At 41.1% G+C, this 12,387-nt stretch overlaps 1 protein-coding gene across 5 annotated transcripts in view; it reads left to right on the top strand.

Annotated features, from left to right (window-relative positions):
* The window catches only part of SPATS2L (spermatogenesis associated serine rich 2 like), a 167,045-nt gene that overhangs the window by 74,052 nt on the left and 80,606 nt on the right, over positions 1–12,387 (top strand). For 4 of the 5 annotated variants that reach the window (XM_082658591.1, XM_082658592.1, XM_082658588.1 and 1 more), the window contains one exon: positions 9,156–9,216. In XM_082658591.1, the coding sequence (XP_082514717.1) occupies positions 9,178–9,216 (39 nt within the window). In that variant the 5' untranslated portion in view covers positions 9,156–9,177. Of the gene's footprint in view, positions 1–5,099; positions 5,154–9,155; positions 9,217–12,387 lie in introns of those variants that run through there. The other variant, XM_082658590.1, reaches the window with a different exon arrangement.

Here is a 12,387-nt window from a genome sequence, read left to right as displayed (position 1 = left end):
CACTTCCAGCCCACCCCCTCTAATGGCAAGCCCACCTGTAACCCTTTGGGGAGCCCGGTCTCTGGGGTGAGACTGGCCAGCTGGGCAGATCACAGCACCAGCATTGCTCTGCCCAGAGCCTTGAACCAGGTCAATTCTTAGTCTAATTTCCAGAGTCCACACGCTGATTTCCTTCCCCACCTCCTCTTTTCTGTGTTTTTGCTTGTATATCTGTCTTCATCAGAGGGTTTAAGCTCCTTTGGGGGCAGGAGCGCTGCAGTCAGGAGGTCCAAGTTCAGATCTCAGCTCAGGCACTTACTGGCAGTGTGACTCTATGCTGGCATTTCTTTTTCTATAAAATGAGGGCTGACATACTCCATAGGGTCTTTATGAGAATTAAATGAGTTCATACATGGAAGGTGCCGGGCATACAGCAAGAGTTGCATAAGTGGTATTTTGTAACCATTGCCAGCATTCCCCATAGAGCCCAGCACATTGTAGGTGTTTAGTAAATGTTTGTCACATACTAATAAAAAACATTGCCCTGTGTGTAGGAATTGCCATCGCTGGTTGAAGAGCTGGGGGAAAGGAAAAAAAGAAAGAGAAGGCGTGGTATTTCCTTTTCAACATTTGGGGAGTTGGTGTGAGGTAGTTTGGTGCTCAGGGGTGTAAAGGAGAACTGTGCTTAGTCTTTTGTCTAAACCCCTCTGGAGTTTGGGATTTGTTCTGCGGGCGGCAGTAGGGGATGGTGGGCAAGGCGGTGTGATCTGTGGGGAGAGAGCCTATTATGGCGTGCTTGGAGAGAGTGGAATTTATTCTTCCGAACCTTGTAACACTGCCCACTTCACCTTTCCCGAGGCATCTCTGAGGATAGGCCTGTTTTAAAGACTTGAGCTGACATCATCGCATCTTAAAAGAACTGAGCATAATTGAATTGCTGATACAAGTGGGTACTTGCATCGGGCCCGGGTCACCCACATCTCTATGGAAACACATGTTTGCTTGAAAGCCCAGCAATCAGAAGCAGAGCCTTTCAGGAGCCAGCATCGGGTCACTTTTAGAAAAAGGCATTTATTTATATTCTCGAGCTGTCAGAGACCTATGCAATGAAATAATTTCAAATTAAATAGAGAAATCAGGCCGCAGATGAATGCCTTAATAGAGCCTGCCGTGCGCCCTCCCCCTGTGCCCCCCCCCCCCCCCCCCCACTGTGCTCGCGGTGCCTGAGATCTGCACGTTTATTTTAGCTGTCCTTTGCTCTTTTCCGCCCGTTTGCATTCTGCTGCCTTGGGGAGGTGGTTTGGCACTTTATGCAAAAATGGTTAATCTTCATTCATACGCGTGTGCCGGTACTAAAATGGAAAATGCAAAGCCGGGCCTGCCGTAGAGCGTGCGTTGTGCTCTTCCCGGCGACTGTGTGTGCAGCATGTCCAAGGGCGCACAGTCCCGATGACTCTGCTTCCTACGCAAGCACTCGGGGCTGTTGAGTCAAGATATTCTCTCAGAAAGGTCTGAAGCTTGCATCAGCACATCTTGCCCTAGATGTGCTCAAGTGATATCCTAAGTGATTGGAAGCTTTTATCTGCCTCTGGAAGCAGGATTTTTCGAGTCAGTATTGACTGTTAATGACCTGTTTAAAGAAAACATTCAATTTTCTTTCTTCCCCCCACAAAGAACTTAGTAGGCAGTGACATTTCTAAACCAAAGGCTAACCCTGCTTTTCAAAAGGGGCAGAGACAGGGCTTTTAAATGTGAAATTTTTTTTTCCTGACATTTGCCCTTAAAATGCTTTTCAGTGAAGTTGTTCTAACAGTGGGTTTAGAACACTGAAGTGTCTTTGAATAAAAATGCAACCTTGAGATTTTTTTCCCCCCTTTAAATTAAACAAAAAAGTTTAGGTAAGAGTCTTTATATGAAATTCATATTTCAGTCACTATTCTCTGTTTCATTGTTTATGTGTCTTCATTCCCAATAATTAAGGCAACTTTCCTCCGAGGAGCGAGGCACTGCACATGAACCTTTATTAAACTGTGGGGATTAAACCACAGAAAAAAGAGCTAAAGTACTTAGATTATGAGAGACCTCAGTAATTACAAGACCAGGTAAGGAACAGCTAAGGTAGGAGTGAAAGGGAAGAGGACACAAAATGGAAGAGAGAGAAGATTAGGCAATGGAAGAGTTAAGCAACAGAAAACCTATATGATGCTATTGATACATTTAGGCAAAGTCCCAGTTTTATAGAGGGAGCACTGTTTCCTCTCCAGTTGGCATGTAAGTGCCCTTGACTGTGCTTAGGGGACTGGACAGTTAGTCCTTGACCAGTTTAAAGGTGATCTTTACAGAGAAATAGCCTAGTACATGGGAGACAGCACCCACGTCTTTTATTTTATTTTATTTTTAAGGTGAATTTTCAGCTTTCAGCTACCCTGGCTACTAAGGGCTTGCATCACCTCCAGGGCCCTTACAGACTTGAGTACCTGAGAGCTGGAAAGGACCACAGAGGTCCTGTGCTCTGAAGGCTAGAGAAGATGCCACCCCAAAATACGGCAGTGGTGGTTCAGGACATGGTACCCCAAATATGCCTCTTTTGCATATTGATTATTGTGAGGTGTGGGCACTTGAAAAACAGCAAATGCAGGAAGAGGCTTTCTCTGAACTCCCCTTTTCTGCTTAAAGACAGATCGTCCAAAAGGAGCTCAGTTGTCATAAATTCCCTCCCCGGGAGTTTCACCAGCCAGGGAGGATGTTGACTTTCATCGCAGGAGGGGAGGCTAGAGAATGGACACCACACTCAGCAGACTTTGTCACAAGCTACCATACCTCCATCTGTTCTTCTAAGGACCCATTCATCTTTCCTAAAAGTCATTTACCCTCCCCTCTGCTTTTCCTGTTAAGATGGTATTTAATCCTGAATTCTAGGCCACCTCGGGGGAGTTCTTCATTTTTCCCTGAGTATCTCCCATGTGTATGTGAGATATACATGTTAATAGACATTTGTTTGTTTTTCACGTATTCATCTTTTATTACAGGGGTCCCAGCTAAGAACTCAAAGGGTAGAGGGAAACTTATTTTTCTTCCCCTACAACTCCAATCTCTTTTTCTGCAACTGAATACCTGAGGCCCTCGTGCTATACTCTGACAATCTAGAACCTTTACTCTGATGTTCCGTCAGGGCAAATGGTGGCCCACATAAACAGATGTGCAGGCTTCCCCAAGCTCTCTGTCAAAATTTCCCTGTCCTGTTTCCCATTCTCTCAGAGCACCTCTCTCTGCTAAGGGCCAAATGATGGCAGTAGAGAATGAAATAAATTAATGTGTGAAATTGCACCTTCTTCCAGAGGTGGTGGTAATGCATAAGCTGAGTAAAAATGTAGACCTCTCTTAAGAAGTTTCCCCAGGTTAGGAGCTGGCTCTCTGGGAGACTGTGGGACGCTCTGTTTTGACGGAGAGGCTTTTTGCTGCTTCTCCAATCACATCGCATAACTGACTTCCTCCCCACAAGATCAGTCCCGATTCTTCCTCTCTGAGGCAGCCATGAGAAAATGTCTCAGGATCTATGTGATCACAACACTGTCTAGGCTGTACCAAAATCAAATACACAGGCACTTTAATTACTTTAGCTTAGAAAGATGGAGTAGTTAAACATTAGACCCTGAAATGTCCTGGAGCCTCTGGGCAACGTTGTAGGACCAGGAAAGCAGCTTGTTGGTCAAGGGCCCACTAAATGAAGCTTCTAACATTCTCATCTGAGGTAGAAGCCGCAGGAAAACAGCCATCTCTTTATAACAGGTACATTCCCTCCCATTCCTGTGAGAGTTTAGTGCTTTGCTCTGCAGTCTGTGTGCCCTGCGAATGTACAGAGCATACATCACATGCCTGACCGGCTGCAGAAGGCAGCACCCGGGACCGGTTTTATTCTCCTTGCAGAGTTCTTACTGCAATTCGTATACAATGAGCCCCGTGACTTGTTCATGATGCTTTTGAGGTGCTATCAGCCCAATGGCTCTGGGCTCCAGAGCTTCAGACTGCCTGGGGTTGAGTCCTGGCCCTGCCACTTACCGTGGGACCCGGGTTGGTTACTGAACCTCTGTGCCTCAGCTTTCACGTGTATGAAATGAAGATAATCACAGTTCCTACTTTATGGGGGGTATGAGGGTTAAATGGATAAATATGTGTCAAGCACTTAGCAGAGTGCCTGGCACAATCTAAGTGCTCCATATTATTATTATTATTAATATGTTGGTGAAAAGACCATTCCCTAACGAAACTAGCTCCCCACCCATTTATCCATCTAGGCATCTGGAGAATCTGTTTGTTGTGTGTGGTGATTGGGATCAAGGAAGTGGCCCATTCTTAATATTCCCAGGCCAGAGACTATAAAGCAGTGGTTCTCACAGTTTGGTTTGCGTGTGTCTGAATGCCCTGGAGGGCGGGTTAGAGCACTGACTGCTGTGCCCCGCTCCCAGAGCTTCCTGATCCACTCCTTCTGGAGAGGGGCAGAGAATTTACATTTCTAACAAGTTCCCAGATGCTGCTGTTGCTGCTTCTCTGGGAATCCCACTTTAAGAGCCACTGCTCTAGGACAGCAGTTTCCAGTAGGAGTACGATGTAAGCAACATAGGCCATTTAAAATTTTCTAGTAGTAACATTAAAAAAGTAAAAAGAAATGGGTGAAGTTAATTTTAATGTTATATTTTATTTAACTCAACATGTCAAATATTATCATTTCAACACACCACTGACATAAAAATCTACTGAGACAGTTTACATTCCTTTTCTGTAGCAAGCCTTTGAAATCCAGGATGTATTTTACGCTCCCAGGACATTCTGGTTCAGACCAGCCGCATTCAAATCTGACTTTGCAAGAAAATGACCCGAGGAAGTTTCTTTTTTCTGGCCTCCACCTCCCCCCCCATACCAACTGGCATTCTCTATTTTTATGTTTTTTTATAATGGGAAAACTTTGCATAAATGACCTTGAAAAAAATTGTGAAAATCATTATTTTAAATTTTTTCTTATGTATTTCCTCTGGCTCTCTAAATGCCATTCAAGAAAAGCGATATGACATCTGAGAACAGGAAAGTCAGTCTAAGAGCAGTAATAGGTTTCAGAGAAACAAAAGTGAAAGTTTATTAGTGTCTACATGGTGAAACAGGAGCGAAAACGGAGATTGGTAAGTCAGAAAGCAATTGGCATTTCAATATACTGTTTTAACTTTTTGTAGTTTTTATGATTGCATGAGAAATATAAACATATACATATCTTTTTTAAACTCCTAGTTTGGTAGTTGATCAGATTGTGGTATATATTAAACTTCTCTGAATTGTATTAATTAGAAATACTGAAACAAATGTATGTGCTGGAATTTGCACTATTCAGGTGTATTTTTCATAAAGAATATTTCTTTTTTACAAACTAATAGATTTTCTGACTAGCATTAATACCTATTAAGATCTTTGCATAAGTAAGTTCAGTTTGATGGTAACTATAGTTGTGGATTATTAATTTTACACTGGAGATGTGTATAGATGATATATTGGTGATAGATAAATGGTGAAATGCTTTTCTTTGGGATTGACATCTTTCCTAATAAGTTTCTGACTATGGAACATATATCTAAACTGAGGTGAGAGATCAATCTGAGATTTCCTAAATAAAATTTCAGTCAACAGTTTCCTTGATCTTTATTTTTCTCTAGGATATATGTAAAACTTAGATGATGTATATGTATATTTGTAATGTTATTACTGAAAGCTGAGATGTAATTATAGGGAAAACATTTCAAACAATACCTAAGCTATTAAAATGTTGCACCAATATCAGGACTTGTATTTCTGTCTGTCTTCATTTTCTATTGATTATTTATATGCATGGGACATGTATGTGTGGATTTGAATAGTTAGGCCCCAGTAATTGGTCTGTTCTAAGAACAATTGTAGTGATAATAGGAATTAGAAACAGGTTCTCCCCCAAGAAGTCAGAGATCGTTGTACCTTTCTTATGGACTTAAAAGCTCTCGAGATCAAGCTATGTTAGAGATAGACCATCAAGCATGGTGACCAAGCGTGATGGGAAGGAAATAGGAGGTCCGTTGGCCCCAAACATGTCAACTTACTCACAGCATCAAAGGCTTCTCGGGTTAACCCAGGGGGTCTGCAGCTTTGAGGGATGGAGTTTCAAGTTGCTGAACTCTGGGCCTGTCATTTAGGAGGAGGTGACAATATATTGTTTCTTAAAGGAAAAGTTCCTTAACTATTTTTTTTTTTTTTTTTAGTTCCTTAACTATTTAAGTTAAACAGTTGAGATTCAGATTAAGTGGATCTGGCTGTCCCGATATAGTTCATAGCAGAGAACAGAATCCCAGAAGAATAGGGGCACAGCACAGTTTCATTTTCCTAGGGGCGAGGGAACCAGAGGAAAGGTAATGGGCATGTGATGCCATGCCAGGGCGAGGTGTGCTTCTGAATATTCTGGAAGGGCTAGTGCCAATCTGAGGTGTGGACACTCAGGAAGGGCCTTTGACACTGAAGGTCAACCTTGTCCCCGTTGTTTGTCCTTATCAATAGAACCCAATGTAACTATCTAGCCACTTAAATTCTTAATTCTTAAGGCAAATCAGATTTATTTTCTATTTATATTGAAATCTTTCATTTAGTTTCCATAACTGGAGCTGTAGCTGATTTCCCAATCTCTCTGTTACATACTAGCCAATGGAAAGCCTTGATGTGCAAAGGCCATAGGAATCCAGCTGGAAGGAACTGCCTGTAGAGATAGCACACAGGGGGGAAAATAAAGAGTAAAATGGACAAAGAAGAGCTCCTTACAAATTATTTTTATCTTAGCTTCCCATCTGAGGAACCTGTAATAGCCCCATTCTACTCTCACAGCCAGCCTTTTCCTTCCACAATAAAAATAATATTGTAATCAATCTTACTGGCATCACAACCAAAGAAGAGTCTTCCTTGACTTAGACGCCGAAGCAATGAGAAAGGGAATTGCCAAGGAAATATATATATTCCTATGAATCTAGCTCACCATTCAGTACTGCCACTTACTCAGATCTCAGAAATTTTCTGTCCTCTGTGGAATTCCTCCCTGATTTCTCTATAGATTATAACACTCCAGCTTTAGAAAATGCTGCACACCCAAATCCTAGACATCAAAGCAAAACAAAAACAAAACGCTTTTTCTGTCAGATTTCACACATGTATAATGGCAGGAGTAGATGTGTCCGGAAGATATAGCTAATCCAGTCTAATGAGAGGAATTGTGGCTCAGATCCATCTTAACAAATTGCCCCAAGTGCTGCTGTCTCCTTTGAGCCTTCCTCACTCCATAGCTGCAGGCTGTGTCTCTTTTCTCTGTCTTCCCCATCCTCATTCTCTCACATACATACATACACTATCACATATAGAAAAATCTATGTATACGCAGTGTATGTATACATAATGCCAGAACTTCCATTTGAATAAGAAAATCAACCATTCAAATGTCTTCAGATATCATGCTTATAGACTATCTTGCAGGCATTGTGATGACTGGTCAAAGGTTTCACATCTATGGCTTGTAAACAAAAACACCTGATTATTTGTGCTTATACTTCACATACCATCTCTATTCACTGTTATGGATAATCAGAAAATAATCCTAATGTCTTTTACTAGTAACTCTCAGGGGCAAGAATAGTGAGAATGAAATTCAGACATTATTTGCCAGCTAGCATTATATACTTTCTCCCTTATGCCAAGGCAGAGGATATAGCATTTACCATTGGGAAGCGTTATTTAAATGGAAGGTGTATCCAGTGGGATGGGCACTCTTTGCAGAGTATATGGGAAGGAGCTGTCTTACTGGGGATTGAGTATGCAGCGTCTCCCCTGCCACCGTGCCCAAATGCATGTATCAGTGGCAATGTCATTTGGAAACTTGTAAAAATAAAATTTTACTGTTTCTAATATTTAATAATATAGTAGATAATAGTATATGGATTCCTATTTGAGTGGTAATAGAGTTAAGATTACATATTGCCAAGCTTTCATCCTAAATCAACAAAAGGTAATGGATCTGAATTTATGCTTTATTTAAGACCTAGGCTTAAAAGAAGTTTTGGTGGGGAGAAATCAGAGAATTTTTGCAAGTTATCCCTGAAATGTTATCAATTCTAGATACACTCTTTGTAGCCAAAGTCAAAAAGGATACAAGAAAGAGTTTCAGTGGTTCCTGATTGACAAAAAGCATTAAACATGCAAATAGGTAATATATTGATATCTCGGCCTGTCTAGCTGCTAACTTCTGAACCAATCTGTTTGCCCATTGTAAGTCAGTTATGCCCTATTTCAAAAAGAGATTGAAACTATTAAAGCCTTAAGATGTAGCTTCTATAATAATGGTAAAAGATTTAGACCGTATGAGAAGAAGAAAAACACCACAGCTTGATATTAAGAATACAGATCTTCTCATAGTGGGCAACTTTTCAAAGAAGATTGGACACCAAAGGCCGAAAACCTAAAGAATTTAGGAAAACAGAAGGGTTATGGGCAGTTTTAAGAGTACATTTGAGACTACAGATCATGAATTTATGGTCATTAAAAACATGATACAGGTATATATGTGTTGATCTGGAAGAATGTTCATATATTGATAAGTGAAAACGCAAGTTTAAAAACTATTATGTGTTTCTTATGTTTTAATCTGGAACCTTTCTCTTGTTTCTTCCTGGAGTGTTTTGGTGTAGTTACATACGTGCAGGAAATTCTCAATCAGTGTTTGCTATATTGACTAGAGACTAAAAAGAACATTGGAACAGTAAAGATTGTGATGACAATGCTTAGTTAAAATAGGTACACTTTTCCTCCTCTCACCGTTTTTGACCACCTTTCTTTTACATAATAAGAAACACAGTTTAGGTGCATACCCATCTGTGTTTGTCATTTTCCATGTTGGTACAGTATGAATAAAATATTTTACATTGTCGTCTGGAGTTATCATAACATGCTTTTAGAGCGTATCTAAGACAAGTGCTTAGCTTGAAAGTATTTTTATATTCTAAATTGGTATTTATGATTATGGCTGAATGAAATTGTTTACTATATTGGAAGAGAGCATAAAAATAACACATTGAGAAATCAATTTTAAAACTTTAAAGTTAATCATTTTTTTTTCCCCTTCTTGGTAGGGCTTATTCCACTAGAAGCAAGATGGCTGAACTCAATACTCATGTGAATGTCAAGGAAAAGGTAAGATATAGTTAAATATTGGCTTGCAGATACTCCAAACTGGATAATGTAGTCTCTAGCTAGTAAAAACTCAATTATAATGGAAGAAGGGAAAAATGGTTTGGGAGAATACATAGTAAGCTTGACACACGAGAAAACCATTCCACAGAATCATAAGTAGCATTTACTAAATGGGTGTTATGCATATTATATTCATTTTCTCATTTAGTCTTGACTATAATGCCATGTAGTTAATTTCATTTTACAGAGGATGGAATTGAGACACAGAGAAGGTAAGTACTTTGCCTGAGGTCACATAGCTAGGAAGCAACAGAGCTGGGATCTGAGCCCAGCAGTGCTATTCTACAGTTCATACTCTTAGCCACCATGCTGGGTTCCATCTAAGAGCGGGGGTATTATGCTACATCTCCAGAAACAGCCTCGTAGAGATATCCAAAGCATTCCCTAGTGGTCGTGCTGGGTAGCCTTTACAGTTTCTTTCAACACTGAGGGCTCATGACTCTGAAAATCCCCCCTCCTCATTATTCGTTGGAGGCTGAGTGCACTTCAGAGCCGTTCCAAGTCTTGTCCTCCTCTGTGAATTTTCTCCGCTTAGGGTCACAACCCCTCCCTTGCCATATATGCTCCCTTGCACTGTTAGCTCTTAAATGATCATACACTGTAGACCCCATGAGACCAGGGAGTTAAATTTGTCCAAGCCATTCATCTGGCACCAGGGGAGCTGAGGCCCTGGAAGGGGTTCGTCCATGGTCACACAGCAAAGTGAGAGAGCCTCACCTGGAACTCACTCCAGCCTTCCACAGGGCCACCTCCCACCTCCATTAGGCTAACTACTTGGGGGCCATAGGTTGTCTTTCATCTCTTTGTATCCCCACAGTGCCTAAAACCCTGAGTGAAGGATGAGAGAAGTAACATTACTGGAATCCTCAGTAATTTTTCTTTCCTTTAGCCAAGATGTAGCAGACTCCTGTTTTGTCCCAAACACTGTCTGGATGCTGACGATGTGGCACTGAACATGTAGATGAGGTTCCTGCTCCCATGGAGCTTGTTTTCTAAGGCAGGGAAACAGAAAGTAAACACAAGAACATATAAATGAACACGATCATTTCATATAGTGATGTCTACGATGAGGAAAATACAGCAGGGCGGCACGGGCAGGTGGCTACTTTAGATGGGGTTGATTGGGGCAGCCCTCTCAGAGGAGGTGATATTTGAGCTGAGATAGAGAAAACAGGAAAGAAACACCATGCAGTGATCCAAGGACAGAGCATTCCAGGTAGATAAGCAAAAGCAGGTGCCTGAGGAAGACTGAAGTTCATCGTGTTTGAAGAGCTAGTGGTTGAGTGGCCAGTGTGGCCAGAGTGTGGTAGGCAGAGGGATGGTGATGGGAGATGAGGGCAGAGAGTACGCCGGGAACCGGAATTGGTAGAATACTGACTCTTCACCTGTCTCCTCAACCTCCACAGCATCCAGGGGTGGAAGCCAGGGTTTCACAAACTTGGATGAAAACAAACATGAATTTTCATCTTTACTCGTATCTAAATGAAATTTAGCATTTCCTTCAATCATGAATCTAGGCAAGGGAGAAAAACAACCCACAGGAGTAGCAGGAATACCTGTGACTTTCACAACTAGAAATCACAGGTGTCTTCATATCAAATTACATTTGTTGCAGATATCCTGAAGAGCTGTTTGTTCATCACTACTTCAAAATTACTGTAATTACAGAACCTGCCGCTATGTTGTGTTATTTGATATTGACAGAGAAGCACGTACATTACTGTAGCATAAAATTTTTTATTAATATTTTAATGTTATTTCAATATGAGTGGTTTCCTCTGTAATCGTGTATGTTTTATTTAAACATTATTCTGAGAGGGACCCCCGAGGCTTCACCAGACTGCCAAAGGGGGTCTGTGCCCCAGAAGGTTTAGAAGCTGAGACAGAAACATGTAGGGTTTTATTCAAAGGGCAAAAGTAGCCGTTGAAAGGAATTAAGCAGGAACATGACTTATGGTATATTTTTAAAACCTCCCCCAGCTTTGCCAGCTGCTGTACTACTTATTTTATAGATCTTCATATTAAATAACTTTTCTGTTTGATGAGGACACAGAAGCTTGAGATAAAGTGGTTTGGTCAAAGTCAGAGTCTCAGGGAATATGAAAGAGCAAGGATTCAAACTCAGCTCTGTCTGGTTCTAAAGCTCATGCTCTTTCCACTGTATTACTGCTTCCCAGAGTTTTCCACTAAAATAACCCCAGGGCACAGAAGAACAAACTTGCTACTTTGGGACATGGTCAAAACCAACTTCCACATATAATTTCTTTGGAGTCTTCTGTGTGATCTTAAAAATGGATGCAATTTTTTTATCCATTGTATTCCGTAATATATTCCATATATTATGTTAATACAGAACTGTTTTCACTTATCGACCATTGAGCAAACAGTGGCAGAAGTCTGGGCCCTTTTACATTGTGGCTTCGTGTTCTCTGTGACTCACAGTCATACACTCGGGTGAGACTGTGTGTTCCCAGTTTGAGAAGCTGGGTCCGGCACCACAGTGCTGACCAAATATTGGCCCCTTTCCAAATATCTGTTGATGGATGGGTTGAACAGCTCCTAAAGTTGGGTTATGGGAAGGAAAAGCACTTTAAAGAATCAGTCATAGTAATTGATTCCCTGCAAAACATGGCCAGTGGACAGACCAATATGGTAGGCTCAAGCAGATAGAGTGTCTTATTCAAAACAGAGGTGGCCTCGAGCCAAAATGGGGAAGGAGGCTGATCCGTGATCTCACAGACCACAGAGGTTCAGTGTGAATGCTCCGTGCATGGGCTCAGGCGCCACATTCATCCACTTGTCATGACCAGTGTCACGTACACGTACGAAGAGTAACAGGAGATGGTGTTTTTGCCATTGCACTTCAGTAACTTATCAAAATGTTGGCATCGTTTTGAAAGAGGGTGATGTTTAAGTTGTAAATATTATCCATCTGCATGACAATGGAAGTAAAGCTCCTCTAACTCAGTTAGTAAATTCCATCTTCCCGTATCAAAAGGTTAATAGATTTCTCAGCTCAATAAAATAAATCATAATAAACAACGGAAAATTCTGATCATTTGTAATTTTACATTGATTTATTTTCGTACTTTTATTTCCTTTAGTGATTAG

Source organism: Grampus griseus (genome assembly GCF_964374135.1).
Source record: "Grampus griseus genome assembly, chromosome: 7".
NCBI classification, from domain to species: Eukaryota; Metazoa; Chordata; class Mammalia; order Artiodactyla; family Delphinidae; genus Grampus; species Grampus griseus.
The sequence above is the reverse complement of the archived record's forward strand: the minus strand, read 5'-3'. Positions and strand labels throughout refer to the sequence as shown.